The sequence below is a fragment of the Hydra viridissima genome, unplaced genomic scaffold, assembly GCF_058129835.1.
Source record: "Hydra viridissima isolate aposymbiotic clone 2 unplaced genomic scaffold, HvirCarnegie_v1 scaffold_13, whole genome shotgun sequence".
Classification (NCBI taxonomy): domain Eukaryota; kingdom Metazoa; phylum Cnidaria; class Hydrozoa; order Anthoathecata; family Hydridae; genus Hydra; species Hydra viridissima.
The window spans coordinates 3,478,923-3,497,467 of NW_028324312.1; the positions used below are offsets into that span (position 1 = coordinate 3,478,923).

At 28.0% G+C, this 18,545-nt stretch overlaps 2 protein-coding genes across 9 annotated transcripts in view; one reads left to right on the plus strand and one right to left on the minus strand.

Moving 5' to 3' along the window:
• LOC145194632 (glutamyl aminopeptidase-like) overlaps nt 1–2,312 on the minus strand; it is a 26,094-nt gene extending 23,782 nt beyond the window's left edge. Inside the window, exon 1 of one of the 3 annotated variants that reach the window (XM_090070482.1) lies at nt 2,091–2,312. The gene's annotated coding sequence lies outside the window, so the exon portion shown is untranslated. Of the gene's footprint in view, nt 1–1,075; nt 1,177–2,090 lie in introns of those variants that run through there. The other 2 variants (XM_090070478.1, XM_090070481.1) reach the window with 2 other exon arrangements.
• LOC145194668 (aminopeptidase N-like) lies at nt 1,596–16,337 on the plus strand. 6 transcript variants are annotated; one of them, XM_090070474.1, is made up of 21 exons: nt 1,596–1,634; nt 3,645–3,809; nt 5,799–6,252; nt 6,387–6,663; nt 6,799–6,919; nt 7,022–7,176; nt 7,291–7,404; nt 8,894–9,028; nt 9,802–9,867; nt 9,971–10,036; nt 10,130–10,305; nt 11,114–11,217; nt 11,381–11,505; nt 11,617–11,672; nt 11,919–12,069; nt 12,263–12,336; nt 12,636–12,746; nt 13,192–13,359; nt 13,768–13,911; nt 14,095–14,176; nt 16,151–16,337. In XM_090070474.1, exons 2-21 carry the CDS (start codon nt 3,647–3,649, stop codon nt 16,295–16,297), a joined length of 2,889 nt encoding a protein of 962 aa, XP_089926600.1. In that variant the 5' UTR covers nt 1,596–1,634; nt 3,645–3,646; the 3' UTR covers nt 16,298–16,337. The 6 variants fall into 6 exon arrangements, with proteins under 6 accessions (XP_089926600.1, XP_089926598.1, XP_089926599.1 ...); XM_090070472.1 differs by lacking the exon at nt 1,596–1,634 and adding an exon at nt 2,350–2,502; XM_090070473.1 differs by lacking the exon at nt 1,596–1,634 and adding an exon at nt 2,486–2,502 and having other exon boundaries at nt 3,586–3,809.
• The last annotated feature ends 2,208 nt before the right edge of the window (nt 16,338–18,545 follow it).

Consider the following 18,545-nt stretch of genomic DNA (forward strand, 5'->3'; position numbering starts at 1 on the left):
ACCTACAAATCTAGATATGTTCGTATATAAAATTCGGGACTTCCCTAAAGTAATTTTAACAGTGCTACCAACATTTTTTACTCCCATTTCATTATTCAGTGTTTGTATTACTGTTATGCCTAAATTTATTAACTTATATTTAAATTTACATAAAATTATTATCACAAATGATTGTTTTACTAGCCTCTACTATTATTTTGTCCACAACTGTATATAACATATTAGATCACATAAAATAGTATGAAAAAAATTAATAAAAAAGGGTCGTTTATCATACGCTTCTTTTAGTAATAACTTTTTAATTAAATTTTTTTATCAGTTTTTTTGACAATAAAAGACCTAGATATTTTGACTGAGTTTGACCGGGCTTTTTTTGTTTGACATTTAAGGCCGAATATATATATATGTGTGTGTGTAGGTGTATATATATATATATATATATATATATATATATATATATATATATATATATATATATACATACATACATATATATGCAGATACTTGCAGTTCTAGACTAATTAACTAAAAAATTGAATGATTTTAACCCAATTATTTTTTCTTGTGACCCAGCCATTTCTTCGCTTCGAACAACAGTCAGTGCCAAGAAGAAGGCTCTGTAAGATGGTGTTCTGCAGCTGCTAAAGAGCAGTCTTTAGTAATCATTACTTTTATGGGTTTTTACGGGTTACATTTGTTTTCTTGTATGTAAATTTTGTTATTTTAATTTGTCAGTATTATGTACTTCAGTAACGTTAAAAGGCACATTCATGTATTTGAAAGTGTTCATGTTTTTGTGTGTCCAGGGCACGAGAAAACATATATGAAGCAATATTGGAAAACGTTACAAATCAAATTCACACGTTGCCATGGAAATTGGATATCTTAAGGAACCAGGCAACAAAAAAATAATCACATGTTGATTTGGAAATTGGATATCTAAAGCAACTAGGCAACAAAAAAATAATTATCAGAAACTCAATGGATATAATAGTAACCACACCTAATTTTGTCACATTAAGATAATGAACTAAAATGTAATGAACTTTAGCACAAAAAAAAATGTATTTCTTACCCACTGTGGAACTGTTTTCTTTTTTTATTTTTAACTGAAAAATTGTTCTGTAAAACAAACATGGCGTCAAGTATCAGTTGTTCTGAGCAAATAAATTGAACTGAGTGACGCGGCAAGAGGTATGTCTTGGCTTTGGGAAGGGTTTTTTATTTTCTTGAAAACAGCATGTTTGTACCAACATAGAGAGTAGGGGGGGGAGAAAAAGGTTGAACTAACAACGGGGAGCGTAGGGAGTGAAAACTGTGTCTTTCGAGCGAACCTAATATTTTAGTGGTTCTTACATTGATATAATAATATGAATCCAAATTTTTTACAAAACAAGGTTTGCCTCTAGATTATTTCATTTTAAGTATTAAATCATAGAAGGTTTTTTTGAGTAAACAAAACTAAAGTTATTGTATATCAAATTAAACCTCAACTTCAGGCGAAAGTTTGTGGAGACAATATGATTTAAAAGTCTTATGTAGGATTTGTAACTCTCCATGAGACTATTTTTCTTTTTTTTTTTTTTTTTTTTAATAAAAGTTTTAATCAGCTGTTTCTTTATAATTTTCATCATGTAAGTTAGAGTTAAATTAAAAATAATAATTTTGTAAAGTTAGAGTAATTTTTAATTTAGCTTGGATCTCTATCTGATCAGTAGCGCACATAAGTGATTGGAATGCTTAATATATTTTTTAATAATTCATTGTGAATGAGTTTAAAAACTTTAAAAGTTTTAAGAATAAATTGTATTTTTATCACGAGACAAGATTTTTTTAATAAACTTGATAAGGTTTTGTTTACCATTGTTTAAATAAAAATAAGTTGCACAAAACAAGGAGAGCTCCCCTAGCTTCTTTATCACTCCTTTAGGCCCGTTAAAACAGGGGGGATATTCCTCCCCTACCCTTACTTACATGATTTTTAGCAAACTTATTGTGCCCTTTTTTCTTTTTTCAGCTACTTTTACAATTAAAAATTAATTTAATTTTTCAAAAAAAAAAAAAAAAAAAAACTTCAAAAACTACTTTACTTTTTCCAGTTTGACGTTTTAAGAACATTTTTCGTTTTCCCCTTCTACTCAAAACAATCCGGCGGCACTGTTTAAGATTCCCCAATTTAATTGACTTGGGAATTTTCAAAAAAACTCAGACGTTCACTTTTTGCCGTCGTTTTTATTTTAAATAAAAACGCAGGAAAAATGATAAGAGAAACAAATTGCGGTGTTTTCCACCAAAAATTCGTTTTGTTAATCATAGCTCTTTCATAACGATCTAAATAATAAAAAAACATCGCTATGATTGTCGAAAGATAAAAACTGTCGCTTATGCAAGACAGAAAAAACAGCTGCAAAGTAGGAAAAGAGAAAATTACTGTCGATAAGATCGAAACTACTGCTGCTTTAGGAGAAAGTGTAGAAAAAAAGAAAACAAAAATTTATAGAGGTGTGGAATCCGTAATTTTTTATGCTCGTAAATATATTTGAGGGTTGACTTTCAAATTTAAAGTAGAAAGTTATAAAATGATAAAATAACAATTTTAAAAATTTAAACATTTTGTAAGAGACTCTCGAAGGTCATCTCATCTGCTTGAAGAGCATGTTAAATCTTGAAAGATCTGTTTTATAAAATCTTGAAGATCTGCTTTATAAAACATAATATTGATTAATCGGTTTATCATTTGATTTTCATTCCTTCATTTTCATTCATCTGTTATTAATGTTTGTTATTTAATATATATTAATTATCAACTTTTTTTTCTCTGTACAGTTTCTACTTAGATACTGGTTATTGTATCTTTAGCATAGATATTTCTTAATGATATATATAATGATGCCTTTCATGTTCCGATAAGCGCTAACAATTCTAAATAGGAGCGGTACTTGAAGGGGACTCACATACTTTCTTATAAAGGTGATAAAATTCAAGAACTTGTGCTTTTTTGAATTATATTCTGGCATGATTTCTCTTTATTTTTTCAACCTCATAAAAAAAATAATTGGTAATCATTTTAATTAGGAAATCATGTTTTTATTGTAATGAAATTGTTTATTTGTTTTTAATGTAATTATGAAGATCTATTTTTCAAGTTATGTAAGTATTTAAAAGTTTTGATAACAGAAAATAAACTCATTATGTCCTGTTTTTTATTTTGCAAAAAATAGCTATTAAATAACAAAGTAGCTATTAAATAACAAAAAACTGAAAAATTTTAAAAAGGCATGAGTATTTATCGGTTAATGCAACAAAAGTTACTTGTGCCTAGGTTGGTTTCGCATTTGAAAAACTCTGTTGAGATTGTTATAAAAGAAAGAAGATAACTTTATTAAAAAGTTGTATAGTTTTAGTGGGAACCACCTTCATGATGAACAATAAAACTTTTTAAACCTTATTTTAGAAATTGGGTTCCTTATAAAAAAAGAAAAAAAAAAAGAAAGAAATACTCGCTTTTAAAATTACTCCGTGTTGTAATGTATTTAAAATTTTAAGTTTTTTTTAAATTGTAAAAAAATAGCTCGCTTTATTTAGCTTTTATTACCAGTATGTCAAAATAATTTGGAATTATTAATCGTTCTACACTTACTTAGCAATGAGCGTTGAAAACGAGTTGTTAAAGAAAAAAGCCGGTTGTAAACGAAAATCTCTGTGGGTTGTCGTCGCCGTCAGCGTGTTAGTGTTGCTCGGAATTCTGGTTTTTTTTTTATGCCGAACAAAACAAGAACTGAATGATATAAAGAAACGTCTCAAACAAGGTTTGGAAAATGTTCAAATTTTTTAATGTTACTCTCTTATAGATTCAATCATTACAACTAAAAATCTCTTATAGACTCAATCATTACAATTAAAAATCTCTTATAGACTCAATCATTACAACTAAAAATCTCTTATAGACTCAATCATTACAACTAAAAATCTCTTATAGACTCAATCATTACAACTAAAAGTGCGAACCGATACCATCCGTTTGCACACCTATTTTTTATTCTTTATTTTTGTGACTCAAAATGTAAAGCGAATAAAATGCATTTTACATAAAACGATTTCTCTATCAATAAGTATTTTACTAACTTAATAATTACTGCTGTAAAATTAGTTTTGAAAAATAAAATAGATATAAATATAAGTAATAAAGTATGTAATTAAGTTACTGTGTGGACTAACTTACCGTCATTTTAAGTAAAACCACACTTTAACATAAAATATAAGTAAAACCACACTTTAAAATATAAGGTAAACGGAGATGTATGATAGAGAATATGAGATCTAAAGAACGAACTTAACATAAGTAGTTAAGATTTAGGAAAAAGACTGCTAAGTAATAAAAAATTGTGCTTCACATGGAAGTGAGTAATGTTGAACCTGTTTACATCCCATGGGAATGTATACCTGAAACATTTTTTCTTGTGCGGTTCTAGTAGAATGATAATATTATGTTTTGAGAGGTTAGGCATGAAATGGCATGAAAAATGTTGAAGGATCAAACGGTTCTACGTCACACGCATAAGAAACCTGAAAACTCCATTATTACATTGCGTAAAAAAATCTAAAACTTAAAGAGACTAAATAAACTTCTTTTTCACGCTCTTCAAAAACCAACGTCAACCCAAATGAATACTTAAAAGATTTAATTGACCTAAAGAAACAGCGACTTCGCTATAGGAATTTGATCAATAGAAAAAGGTAATCAATGAACTTGATGATCAATGATGACTATATGATCAATGATGATCGTAAAAAAAAAGTTACATTTCGTTTAGAATTACAACTAGTCACAGTTTGGGAATATATTTCAACGAAGGTTTGGAACTATTGGATTAATTCAAAAAACAATTAGTGACAACGTAAAGGCCAAAACTTTTTCTTCTAATGTTAAAAGTTAAAAATTCTTACTTAATAAAAAATATTCTTTAGAATATTTTTAAAAATTCTTCGGAGTCAATTTTTAATCATGAATTTTGTATACATCGATATTTTTTATATATATCACGATAAATACGAAATGTGTAAAGAGTTTCATCGAAAGTTAATAATCCACCAAGTAAAATGGTAGCAATTCTGTATAAAACTGATAACGCCATTTAGTTCTCGTTGTAAATTTTTTTTTATTATTCAGAGGTTTAAACTTTCAAGTTGACATTTTGGAAATAATATTTTTTGTAGTTACCTCATTTGTGGACAATATCAGTATATTCTTTGACTATGTTTAGTTAAATTTAGCAATGAAGAAATTTGTTTTACATTTAAAATGTGTCCTACTTTTAATTGGTTATTATTTTATGCAACTAAGCGCATGATAAAATAAAGCTTTGCGTTAGAAAATTTTTTTCTGAGTGTAATATTCAATATTCTTTGCTGTTAAATGGATTTCATATTTTAGAAATAAATAAAAAATCGTCTTTTTTTTTTCTCACAGACTCAAAGTATAATAGTATAATAACCATACAATAGTAACTTTACTAAAAAAAAAATTCGGTATATCCTTCTCTCCTTGCGCGTTTTAATTTCAACCCAAACAAAGTTAATAAGAGCGGGAAATTTTTTTTGAATTAATTTTTTAATTTTAAGGACATGATAGCCATGTAACAACCATATATCTTTTAATAAAAACTCTAAAATTGCTCTAAGGTTAAGATCCATTTAAAAATATTGCTAAATGTTTTACTTGGTCTTAAAAAAGTCAATTAGTTTGAATTTAAAGCCATTTAATTACGGTATATAGAAAACTTTACATTTTATTTCAGTGAAAGATGTCTTTCATGCAAACAATGCAAGTCATGTACAAAAGTTCTCACCAGTGAATGAATCATTTCATAATGGAAATGAACCTTTTTTCAACATTCGACTTCCATCCATTATTAAACCATACCTCTACAATATCTTTCTAGATGTCAACTTAGAAAATGATATTGTTAATGGGCATTGTGATATATATGTCAATATTTCAATGCCAACAAAGTATGTAATTGTACATGCTTTTAAGTTTGATAAAATAAAGGCTGAAATATCGTTTGGGGATTTCACATTTAAACCAAAATCTCAGTTTTTCTTTGAAAAAAATCAGTACTATGTAGCTGAGTTTGACAAGTTACTCAACACTGGGAAATATAAATTGAACTATGAATTTGTTTACAAGCTCAGAGATGATCTTCAAGGGTTTTATAAAGCATCCTACAAAAACAGTGCTGGAGTTGAAAGGTATGAACCAGTATATTATCACTAAAAATAATTTTGTTGAAATTTCTACCTGTCAACTCTTTAACTTGATCCCTATAATGATGAATTCCAGGTCACTCAATCTGTTTAGTAATAACACTTTTTCAATAATTTAGGTTTGCGGCATTTACACAATTTGCACCTGTTGAAGCTCGTACTGCTTTCCCATGTTTTGATGAACCTTCAATGAAAGCACAATTCAAAATTACTTTGAAGCACACTAGTGAACTCATATCTGTTGCAAACATGCCTTTAGAAATTACAAAAGAAAAAAATGGGGAAACAATTAATACCTTTAAAACATCATCTATTATGTCTACTTACCTTGTAGCTTTTATTGTATGTGATTTCAAAATGAAAACAATACTAACTGGTTCAACAGAAATTGTTAAGGTAAACTATAAATTAATATGTACCTGTTTGTAATGGAAATTTTTTTTATGGATTTAGCTGGATGATTACTTGCCTTGTCACTCTAGGTTAAGTTTATTTTTTTGATAGTATACTAATTTAGACAAATAATTTTAGATGGATTTTTATGCACCAGATTTACAAATTGATCAACTTGATTTTGCATTAAATGTTGGAGCTAAAATTCTTCCATTTTTTGAAGCCTATTACAATGTCTCTTATCCACTTCCAAAAGCTGGTGAGCAAAAAATGTTTACCTAGTTATAGTGCAGTTGTGCAATCTTTGTTTGCTTCTGAAGGTTTCTCATATAAATGTTGTGTTTTTTTTTGTGGTTGTTAGATATGGTTGCAGTTCCAGATTTTGCTGCTGGAGCAATGGAAAACTGGGGACTTATAACCTTTCGGCTAGAGTCGTTACTGTTTAATCCTAATGAGTCTGCTATTTCTAATAAAAAGTATATAGCCACAACAGTATCCCATGAACTTGCCCATATGGTTTGTTGTTGTTTTATTTGGAAGTAAATGTTTGTTGCTCTTTTACCTAAAAGTAAATGTTTGTTGTTTAGATCTCTTCCTTTTTTAAAGAATTAAATATCTTTTTTGTTCAAGTGGTTTGGAAATATTGTTACAATGGACTGGTGGTCAGACCTCTGGCTCAATGAAGGTTTTGCTACATTTGTGTCATATCTAGGAATAAAAAAAGTTTTTCCTAGTTGGAACTTTGTGAGTGTTTCTGCAGTTGTTTGATTTTTAAAATGATATACTTATATTTTCCCTAAGATTAATTTTATGTATATTAGTCATAGGTTAAAAGAACCCTTTTATTATTCCATAAGGATTTGCCTGTGTATATGCAAGAACTCAAAATATAACACTTTATATGTTGGGTTCTTATATGATAAAATACTTTTTCACTAGTAAGTGGCTTTATTATAATTTTTTTTTTTTATAGAAATAAAAACTGAATTTTAATTACACTTAGACAATTAATGTTTTAGTGATCTATTTTAAATGTTAAAAATGCCAATATCTCTCTTTTAAAAGCTTGTTTCAGATCATGATCATGTTTTTTAGTCAACACCATCATGTGTTTAAAAAACATGATGGTGTTGACTAAAAAACATGATGGCTATGTAGGGCTGTTTACACATAATGGTTATATAAAATGATAATTGTAAATTACACATGATGATTATATAAAATGAAAATTTTAAAATTTTTACATTGATAATTCTTGTAATTATTTAGTTTAAATGATTTTTCTTGTTTTATTTGGTTGATTCATAAACTAAGATTTTTCATTTGTCTTCGGAGTGTTTTTCCATTTTCAATTTTTACACTGTAACTTCTTAGTTAGGCACAACAATCCAGTAAATCTTTTTATTGACACTTCTAGCAATTATGTTTGTTTGTAAAACTCTTGAGTTCTTTTCAATGTTAATGAATAATGTCTTTTATGATAAAATTTCATTGGAGTCATTAAGGCCATTTTTTAGTAATAAGTTAAGTTGGTGATACAAACCATCAACAGTGTTTAAAAGTGCATGAAAAACAGCTCCACCATAACTTTTAAATTTAATTTTTGAATTCCACCATAACTATAGAATTTGTGAGATCACTATAAATAATTCAATTGAGAATAATTGCAGATTTGTTTTATATAAGATCTTTTACTGTTAAGCTTTTCTTATCTTAGGTAGAACTTTTTTTTTTAACATCAAAATTACGGAAGGCATTATTCATTAAATCTTTTAAGATGTTGTTGTTGTCATATCCAACATTTTCTATGCCTAAGTGTTGAATTACTTTCTCTCTTTTTAGAAAATAGTAAACAAGAATATAGAGTAGACCTCTTTAGGCAAAACAGGATAATTGCTATATAACTTTTTTTCTTCTATATCCTTAAGGCTCATTTTGATTTAACATCTGGGAGCTTGTTAAATGATATTGAATTTAATGGATTTTGCATTCTAAAATAAACATGTTTTTTCTTAGATTAAAATATTTCTTCAAAATCTCTTTTCAAAAAGGTTTCTCTTTATAATACTTTAGAAATTCCTTAAATATGGCTATTGTATCTAATAACTCTTTTAACAACTTAATAGTCTTGATTGAGTGTTTGATTGTATATGAATGTTACATTTTAAAACTAACATTATCAAAGATTGAAGAAACGATACATATATTTAAGTTGTTCCTGTTATTACTATAGACCGATGATCAAGTTATTAGTGATGGGGCTGTTGCTCTAAAGTTAGATGCTCTTGAATCTTCGCACCCAATCTTTGTTCAAGTAAATCACCCAGATGAGATTAATGAGATATTTGATGTCATATCTTATAAAAAGGTCATTTTTTTTTGCTCAAGCATTATAGTAAAGTTATTTTACTTCTACATGATAAAATTGTTTGTTTTTTTTTTTTTTATGGATTATTAGCATAATTATCTTCTTGTTATAAAAATTGCTTGTTTTATATTTATCTTATGGAGCTTAATTTAAATAACAAAAGACACCATCCCCCTTTTCTACTCCGGCAGTAGTACTAGTGGCAGGTACTATCAAGACCCTGAAGGCTACTCTGGATAAAGTTTTAAGCACATCTCACTAAAAAAAATGATTTTTTAGCTTGAGTAGTTAATTTTTGACTTGAGTTGAAGTTTAAGTCAAGTCACAAGTCAATTAAATAAATGATATGTAATAACTAGTATTTTTAAATGTAATATAATAATTTTTTTTTTTAATTATTATAAATATTTTTGAATTAATCAGATAAATATTAAATAAATGGCTATTATGTATCTTGTAAAATAAGCTAAAGTTTGCTAAAAAAGTTAGTCACTTAAATTTTGAGAAGGCTTCACTCAAGAATTCTTAAGCTACTTCATCATCAACTTGTTCTTTTTTCTTTTGTACTATCATCATAATCTGGGAATCACTCTTGGGAATTTTTACTGCTAACAATTTTGTTTGTCTACTTCACAGAGTTTGGAATAATTGTGGCCGTGTCAGTATTTTTGCATCATTTTGATTTTTATATTGACCTAATTTTTTCAAATTACTTTCTAAATATAAACATGTTGTAAAGTGGGAATATGCAAGGCATGGTGTTTTAATTGTAGGGTGGTTACATTTTAAGAATGTTAGATGGATTTCTTGGTAATGATATTTTTCTCAAAGGCCTACATGTAAGTTGTTTATTTTTGTTCATAAAAAAAATATATTTTTAACTTTTTGTATTTATTTTTTAAATGCTTGTTCAAATTACTCAAAGAAATTTTTTACTTTAAGAAATACTTGCACTCATATTCATTTTCTAATGCCAAAACCCAAGATCTTTGGGATGCATTATCTGAGGTAAGTTTTTATTTTTTCTCAGTTTTCAATATTTTCATCAAAACTTACAAAATCATATTATTTTTATAATTGTATACTTGTAATTTATGTAAGGCTGCTGGTGGCAGATATAATGTTTCACAAATTATGGATACTTGGACAATTCAAATGGGTTTTCCAGTTGTTACAGTTACATCAAATTCTGATAGTGGTTTTGAGTTATCACAAACACGATTTTATTCTGCTCAAAATCCAGATCATAGAAGAACAAATTTCTCTTCAGAACTTAAGTACTCATTTAAAATCTTACTGATAATTGTTATTGTTAATATATATATATATATATATATATATATATATATATATATATATATATATAAAAGGGTGGCACAAAAGTTTCTACATAATAAAATACTCAACACAGTGATTATGTTAAAAGTATTTTGCCAGTTTATAAAGAAACTATTAATAATAATAAGTTATTCCCTGTGTATAAAAATGTGATTTTGATGCAAGATGGTGCAAAGACTGAAATGGCATGGATTAATGAGAACCTCACAAATATTTAAACAGATTGGCCAGGAAACTCTCCAGGCCTAAATCCTCTGGAAAATTGCTGGTCTTATTTAAAGGATAAAGTATATAAATAACCTAGAGTTTGAACAAAGGACCAGCTAATTTCCAGAATTAAAAATGAATGAACATACTTGCTCAATATATCCAAGATTTGTGTGAATATTTTTGTCATAGAATTTTGAACTGCTTAGTAAATAATGCCTAAGCAGTCCAAAATTCTTATCATACAGGTTATTGACTTCTGCGCCAACCTGTATGTTTATGTATATATATATGTGTGTGTGTGTCTGTGTCTGTGTGTGTATATGTGTTTATATATATATGGGTTTGTATATATATATGGATTTGTTCATACATACATACATACATACATACATACATACATACATACATACATACATACATACATACATACATACATACATACATACATACATACATACATACATACATACATACATACATACATACATACATACATACATACATACAAATTTGTTTATTTTCTTATTTATTATGTAGCTACAAATGGATGATTCCATTTCATTACACTACTTATAAAAAACTACCATCAGGATGGACACAAATTGGATCAATGAATATGACATGGCTTGAAATGAATGATAGTATGCATAAGCTAATAAACTAGAATATTTTTAAGTATTTTAAAAATGGTTATAAATTTATTGCAGCTTTCATAAACATTAAAAGTAGCTTAACAAAAAAAGCAAAGCAAATCTGTATGTTTTGTTTTGACCAGCATTTCTGTGTTTTATGTTATTTATCTAGAAAACCTTTCAATACAACAAGGTTTGATGATTAAAGGGAATTCTCATCAAAATGGTTTTTATAGAGTGAACTATGATAGAAATGGTTGGGCTGTAATGACAGAAATTCTCAAAGAAAATCATTTAGTAATTTTTTAACATTGTGTCTATAGTTTGTTTTTTTTTATGAGAAAAAAATGTAAACAGCTGTTACTTTTTTGCTCTGGATTATTTTAAAATTAAAATTTTTATGTTTAGATTTTTGATGTTAAGGACCGTGCAGGATTAATTTCAGATGTATTTGCATTTGCTGAGTATGTTTTTCAGCTGTAATCCTGTACCCTGGATATAGATTATTCTAACTGTCATAAATTTGTTTTCTTTCTTTTCTTTTTTTTTTTGAAAGAATATTTTGAAAATATTGTTTCTAACATAGTTAGCATAATTAGGATGACTTAGTTTGTAAACCAATCACTAACAAAAAAATATTTTAATTCTTGTTAGTTAAGCAATTGGGTTTACCACTTATCACATCAATTTGTAATTTTTTTACTCTTTAGTTCTGGTTTACTCAATTATTCAATTGCTTTGGATTTATTTGACTACATTGATAAAGAGAATGATTACTTGCCATGGGCAGCAGTAGAAGAGGCTACTTTAACCTTGAGAAAACTTATGACCTTTAATGAAGATATTTTTACACGTTTTAAGGTATGTTTTAATGCTCTAACTTCAGTTTGTTGTTCATTTTTTTTAACAATTTTTAACACATAAGTTTGATCTGATAAATGAACAAGATTAATTCTTTTAATAATATAAAACTTAATTTAACAATATAAACTTCATTTCTTTTATTTTGTTCATTTTTTACTTTGTAATTGGTTATGTTTTTTTATATTTTTAGAAGTTTCTTTTAAAGAAAACTTCACCCTTATTTGATAAGTATGGATTTAGAGATGTGACCAATTTTAATGAAAGGTGAAAAAATATGTTAATAAAAATTATGATGACAATAGCTATAATAGTAATGATTCTATTCACCATCAAAAGACTAAAAAATGCCAATACCCATGTAATGATAAAATGATATATTAAAGTCTTTTTAAACTGTTGTTAGCATAAATAAGTTCATATTATAGTAATGTTGATGATAGTGATACAAAGAAACACTTTTTTCTTTTAATGACTTCATCAGCCATCATGTTACCACCATCATTCATCATTCATTATGTAAATTGGATCTAAGTCACTGTAAATTACCTTCTTTTTTTTTTTAGAAATCTTCAAGTTCTAATTGTAAATTTAGCATGTGAAAGTGGGCACCCTGCATGTTTGGGAAATGCTTCCATGTTATTCAATATGTGGATGAAAAATCCACTCAACAATCCGTAAGCCTCTTTTATAAAAATTTGTGTTGCTGTGGTTATGTGTTGCTGTGGTTATGTGTTGCTGTGATTATGTGTTGCTGTAATTATGTGTAATTATGTGTTGCTGTAATGAATGTGTATTAAAATCTGCAAACAAAACTTACTTATTTTTAGCTGTTTAATTTTTGTTTTTGTTTTTTATTAGTTGAAGACTAATAGCACTTAAAGTTATTTGTCCAACAAACTATTAATTGTCAAATTTTTTATTTGAGTTTTTATTAAAAAAACCAAACAATATATCCTTGGTTGCTAATCCAATTCAATTTGTTTGTTAATTACAAATTTCTGCTTTCCAAAACAATGAATATTAAAAGAGATAATAAAAAGCATTAATTGTTATAGATATAAAATATATTATAGATATAAAAGCAGTTTTTTTTAATGTAAATTAAATTTATTTCTCCAGCATCTCTCCAGATTTTCGCAATACAGTTTATTATTATGGTGTGCAAAATGGTAACGAAAGAGAATGGGATTTTCTCTATGAACAATATTTGAATACAAATGTTGCTTCAGAAAGTAATAAGTTTCTTCATGGTATGGCTGCATCAAAACAGCTTTGGTTGATTGATAGGTATGTTGATTGATAGGTATGTTGATTGATAGGTATGTTTTTTGTAAATCTCTATTTTTGAAAATGAAGATCAATTTTTTTTGTGTTGCAACAAAACAAATTAAAACTGAAGATCTCATTGTTATTTCCAAATAATCAAAAAACCACCAGTTTCTGTACTAATTTAAAGCATTCAATCTATACTGGTTATTGACAAGACACTTACTTTCTATAACCTTTTAAACAGTTTAAAAATTTCTTTCTTTAAATTACTGTTTTAAGATGTTTACTTATAGGTTGCAGTCAGGTAGCTGCTCGGTAGCAGTCTTATGATAAAAAAAAAAGTAATTTGCTTGAGCAAAAAAGTACTAGTAAATTATTTTTTTATCATAAGTATGCGATGTTTGTATGTTTATATATATAATATAGATATCTGCATAAATCATTGGATAATAAAATTGTAAAAGATCAAGATTTTGGATATGTTATACAATATGTCGCAAACAACAATGCTGTTGGTCAATATCTCTCCTTATATTTCATTAAAGAACATTGGGGATTTATTTTAAAAAAGTGAGTTAATTTAAAAACATTCATTTTTCTTTAAGTACATTTTTTCTTACTTTTAGTGTTAGTATGGTGCTGTATAAGCATGACTAAAGATTTTGTTTCCATAGCGTTATATTGCTTTTTATCTAAAATTTCAGCTCATGAAACAAAAGAAACAGTTTGATTTTGCTTTATTTTGTATTACAGACATATGAAGTCACACTTTACATTGAAAGACATATTTGAAGGAATCTTTTCTGGATTTTCAACTGAGTATGAACTCGAAAGTGTAAGTGTTTTATTTAATTACGTTTAGTTATTCATATATAATTATTTATTATAACTAGTTACATACTTACGTTCAGCATGCCACCTTAAAATCTGCAACTAACTTTGGCGCCATAATTTGGAACAAACCTCCTTAAACTTGAATTTACCTTATATATCTTTTGTAAACAGATAATAAAACGTTTTTTCGAAATTTTCACAATGACCACCAAAAATAAAGTTGTAATTGATGTAAAGTTTTAAGCCATAAATGTACAAAAGTGGCTTAGGGAAAATATACCAGATTTACAGAAAAAAACACCGTCTCCCAATCACCATATTTAAAACCAATTTGTTACTCAATCTGGGGATATTTTGGAGTCAATATGCATTGAGCAGTGCAACGTCATTCGCAACGCTAAAACCTTTAGAAGAAGAACTGCAAAAGGTTTAGCGCCAGGAGGCTGCGATCCCAATCCGATTTTATATTGAGTACCGTAAATACCGGTGTATAAGTCGACTCTCAACTGAAAAGAGTAGTTAAATGTTTTATAACCTAATTTAATGCTAATTTAATGCTAAAATTCAAGGTGTATTTTTCAGCAAATTTTTCCGTCTTCTTACGTTCTTAAGGAACGTTTTTTGACCCATTCTAAACGGCTTTTTCATCGTTGGGGTGCGAATTTTACGGTCGTATGCTGTGTAACTAAAAAAGGTCAAAAATTACGCAACTGTCTTTTTTTTTTGCAATTTTGTTGGTAAGTTTAACTTTTAAGCTTGTAAGTTTAAGATTTAATACGGAAAACACGGCCTCCGTGTTTTCATGAGTTTCTACTGCCCCCATATATGCAATAGCGTCCAACAGTTTAGAAACACCAAGTTTTCAGTTTTTAAAGCATAACTTTTCACAAACTTTCTCAAATTATCTTAAATTTTGCCAAATATTCTTTTTATTAACTCAATTCATAATACAAAACACAAAAATTTTAAATTATAACGTTTAATTTAAATTTAATTTCATTTGATAAGGCCTCCTTACAAAAGCTTAGAAACAACTGAATTTTGATAAAACTTTTATTTTTAAAAATCATTAAAAAATAAATTGTTTAATAAGATTGTATTGAGCGGTATATGCATTTGGCCTCAAAACAGCCGCACAGCGACGAGGCATCGAATCAACTAAATAAGAACATCCTGAGAAATGTTATACCAACATTCTTCAACCAATGCAAATGTTTGTTGGTTAGTTTTCTACCAACAAAAAACGCCGGTCAAAAATAGGATTGAGATCTGGACTCTCTGAGGCCCATTAAAAAGCTTAGATATTTTGTGATTTAAAATAATCTTTAACAGATCCAGCACAAATCTTTTGGATCATTACTGAAATATCTTTTGGATCATTATTGTAAGATCTAGAGTCATTTTATCCTTTACATGTGGTAACATAACATTCTTCATGATGTCAAAATAAACTCTCTGGTCCAAAATCGTGACAATGTGGGTCCCATTTATTGCATACCTTCTATGCAATAAATAAGACCCACATTGTCACGATTTAAACATCCCCAAACTTTTTCCTCCTTTACGTAGCTTACATATAAAAGCATTTTTATGTAATTTGATGCTCTGTTTAATTACTTTTCTAAAATATACCTGAAAAAAAAAAAAAAAAGGTCGGTAATATGACAAATGCTTACAGAATGATGATAATTAATGAATTCATCAGGAATTTCAAAAAGAACATCGATTTCTAGGAAAGAAACCAATTATTTAAAAGCAGAGGTTCTCCATACAGCAACTCAATTTTGTTTTATAGTAGGTTTCGTTTTTCATTACAATTCCTAGACTTTCAAGCTATATTATTGACAATATAACGGTTTTATTTACTGAATTCACAGCCGTCAAATAAAATCACGGTGAAACCGAAATGAAAACTTAGTTGAAAAAAATTTTTTTTTTAAGATTTTCACAAATGTTACAAAGTTTTACTTTTTAGTTTCAAAGATTTGTTAAAAATATGGGAGACCTTAGTGCAGCTAGACGAGTAATTGAACAACTTTTTGAAAAAATTCGCGCCAACATTGAATGGAGAAAGCATAACGAGAAACTCATCTACGATTGGCTTTTGAAGAAGAATTTGTGAATTTTTAGCATTTGATGTATAAAGAATAAAAACGTTTGAATTTTTTTTTTTTTTTTTTTTTTTTTTTTTTTTTCTTTTCGTTATAAATCTTAAATATCTTCTTTTATACTCTAAGCGGTTTTCCTGTTTCCTTTTCCGTGCTAATGAGTCTGCTAAAACTTAGTGATTATGAGTCGACTGAAAGCCACTTTTACTTAAAAGCAATTTTAAATCAAAAGCTGACTTTTTTTTTTTGTAGTAAGTTTTCAACATTTAATTTTCTAAGGTATCTTTTACTTATATTTTTAGACAAATCCTCCGTCTTAAATAATTTTTTATAATTTAAATAAACTCCTTTGGGATTACTTAACAACTAAAGTTTTACGGGTGGGGTCTAATTCGGTTACTTACGGTAAAAATACTAAAGTGTCAGCAGCTAAAACATAAGTAGAGTAAAAGACATTTTTTACGGTATTTCTGTTCTTAAATCTTTGAGCACTTGTAACATTTGAGTCGTAAACTCTTTTCAAATAAAACATGCACTAAAATGTGCTGTAAAGAAAAAGTATTATCCACATTACTATCTCAATTTGATTGCACCTGACGGTCTCATAAACGGGTTAAACGGTCTCACAAAAAAAAAACGGTCTCACAAAAACGAAGTTAACTAACAAATCCACTTTTTGCGACAAAAAAAAAAATTTGTCTTTTATGGTATTTCAAAAAATGATCGCCATAAAATTTTTAACCCATATTTCTTTTTAGCAACAGGTTCAGATCACATTCATCATGTTTTCGCTTTTTCACATCTTTATTTGTTTCATCTACTCTTGTACTATTTTTATCGTTCTTCACGAATTCTTTTTTTCTTCTCCTTTTCTTTATTTTTTTTTATATATTTTTTCCTTTATTTTTTTTATACATTTCTAAAACTTCTTTAATCGTAAAGGTTCAACAACTAATTTTCTTTTCTGCTCTGAATTGGTTCTGGAATTTTGAGCACATCCAGAATTTAAGTTGAAAAGGTTAAAGTTGAAGCTATAGATGATGAAGAAGCTGAAACTTTCGTTTCAATACGAAATGCTGATGAAAGTAAGTTGAGCCGTTCCTTCGTAACTAAGAATTCAGATCATAGTCACCAAGAGTCTAGCTCAAAAGGTTATTCAATGGCTACATGTATTCCTGTATTTTAGAGACAATGAAAAATATTTTTTATCTTAAAAATTGATAATCTAAAAGATTCTACATGAAAAAAAAAGACGTAAAAAAATATTTCATCAATGAAAGAAAGAAACATTTCGTTTATACTTATACCTTGATAAACTGAGACCGTCAACTATTTGTGGTTTTGTAATTATTTTACAATTCAGTTTTGAAATTTTTAAGAACTCAATCTCATCAATCTCTTCTTCAAATTTCTTTTTCAATTATCAACTTCCTTCTTTTAAATTGATGTACCGCACATTTGCAAAATGTGCGTGCTGTTAGGAGAAAAAGAAATGAGGTGAATTCTCCGATCCTCGCACAAATCAAATAAAAGAACATAAATGTGGTTTGGATGATTTTCTAAGAATATGAAAATAGGGCGTGTAGCATCTTTCAATTCATCGTCGTATCTCTGAATATCATTGAAAGAGCGTTAGTTTTTCCATTCAGATTCAGTTTTAATGAATAGAAAATCACCATTATCCTGGGTTTTTAACATTGAACTATTAGCTGCAAAGCAATCGCAGGCAATCGATGTTTTCTTCAGATCTTGATTAAACTTTGCAAACTGTTTTCACACCTTTCTTTGAAAGTACTCTTTTCATACTTGGGTTCAATTCTTGTCGACATTAAAAAGAGCATTTGGACAATCAAGACATGAAGTAAGCTTTCTACAAATATCTTGTTTTCTACGAATTTGTGAAAATGATCAAAAAATCTCTTGACTCTGCTCGCTAGGTTGTACTAGCTGGTTAGGAGTTCGAAGAACTATTCTAGGATTTCTTTTAACGAATGATTTTACCCAATATTCAGTTAGAAGTCCATTTTTAAACTGTGGAGTATCTGAAGATTTACGAAGTTTCCGTAAATCTGAAGCAGCCTTAATTAAATCATTCTTCGTTTTAGGATTGCCCAAGTCAAATGACACATAAATCCATTCAACTGATTGTTCTTATTCAACTTCAGTTAACACATTTTTTTTCTTAGTTGCATGATAAATGTTAGGTTTTTGTTCAGAATGGTTTTACAGATCTTTTTACACGTTTTTGCTAACTAATAGTAA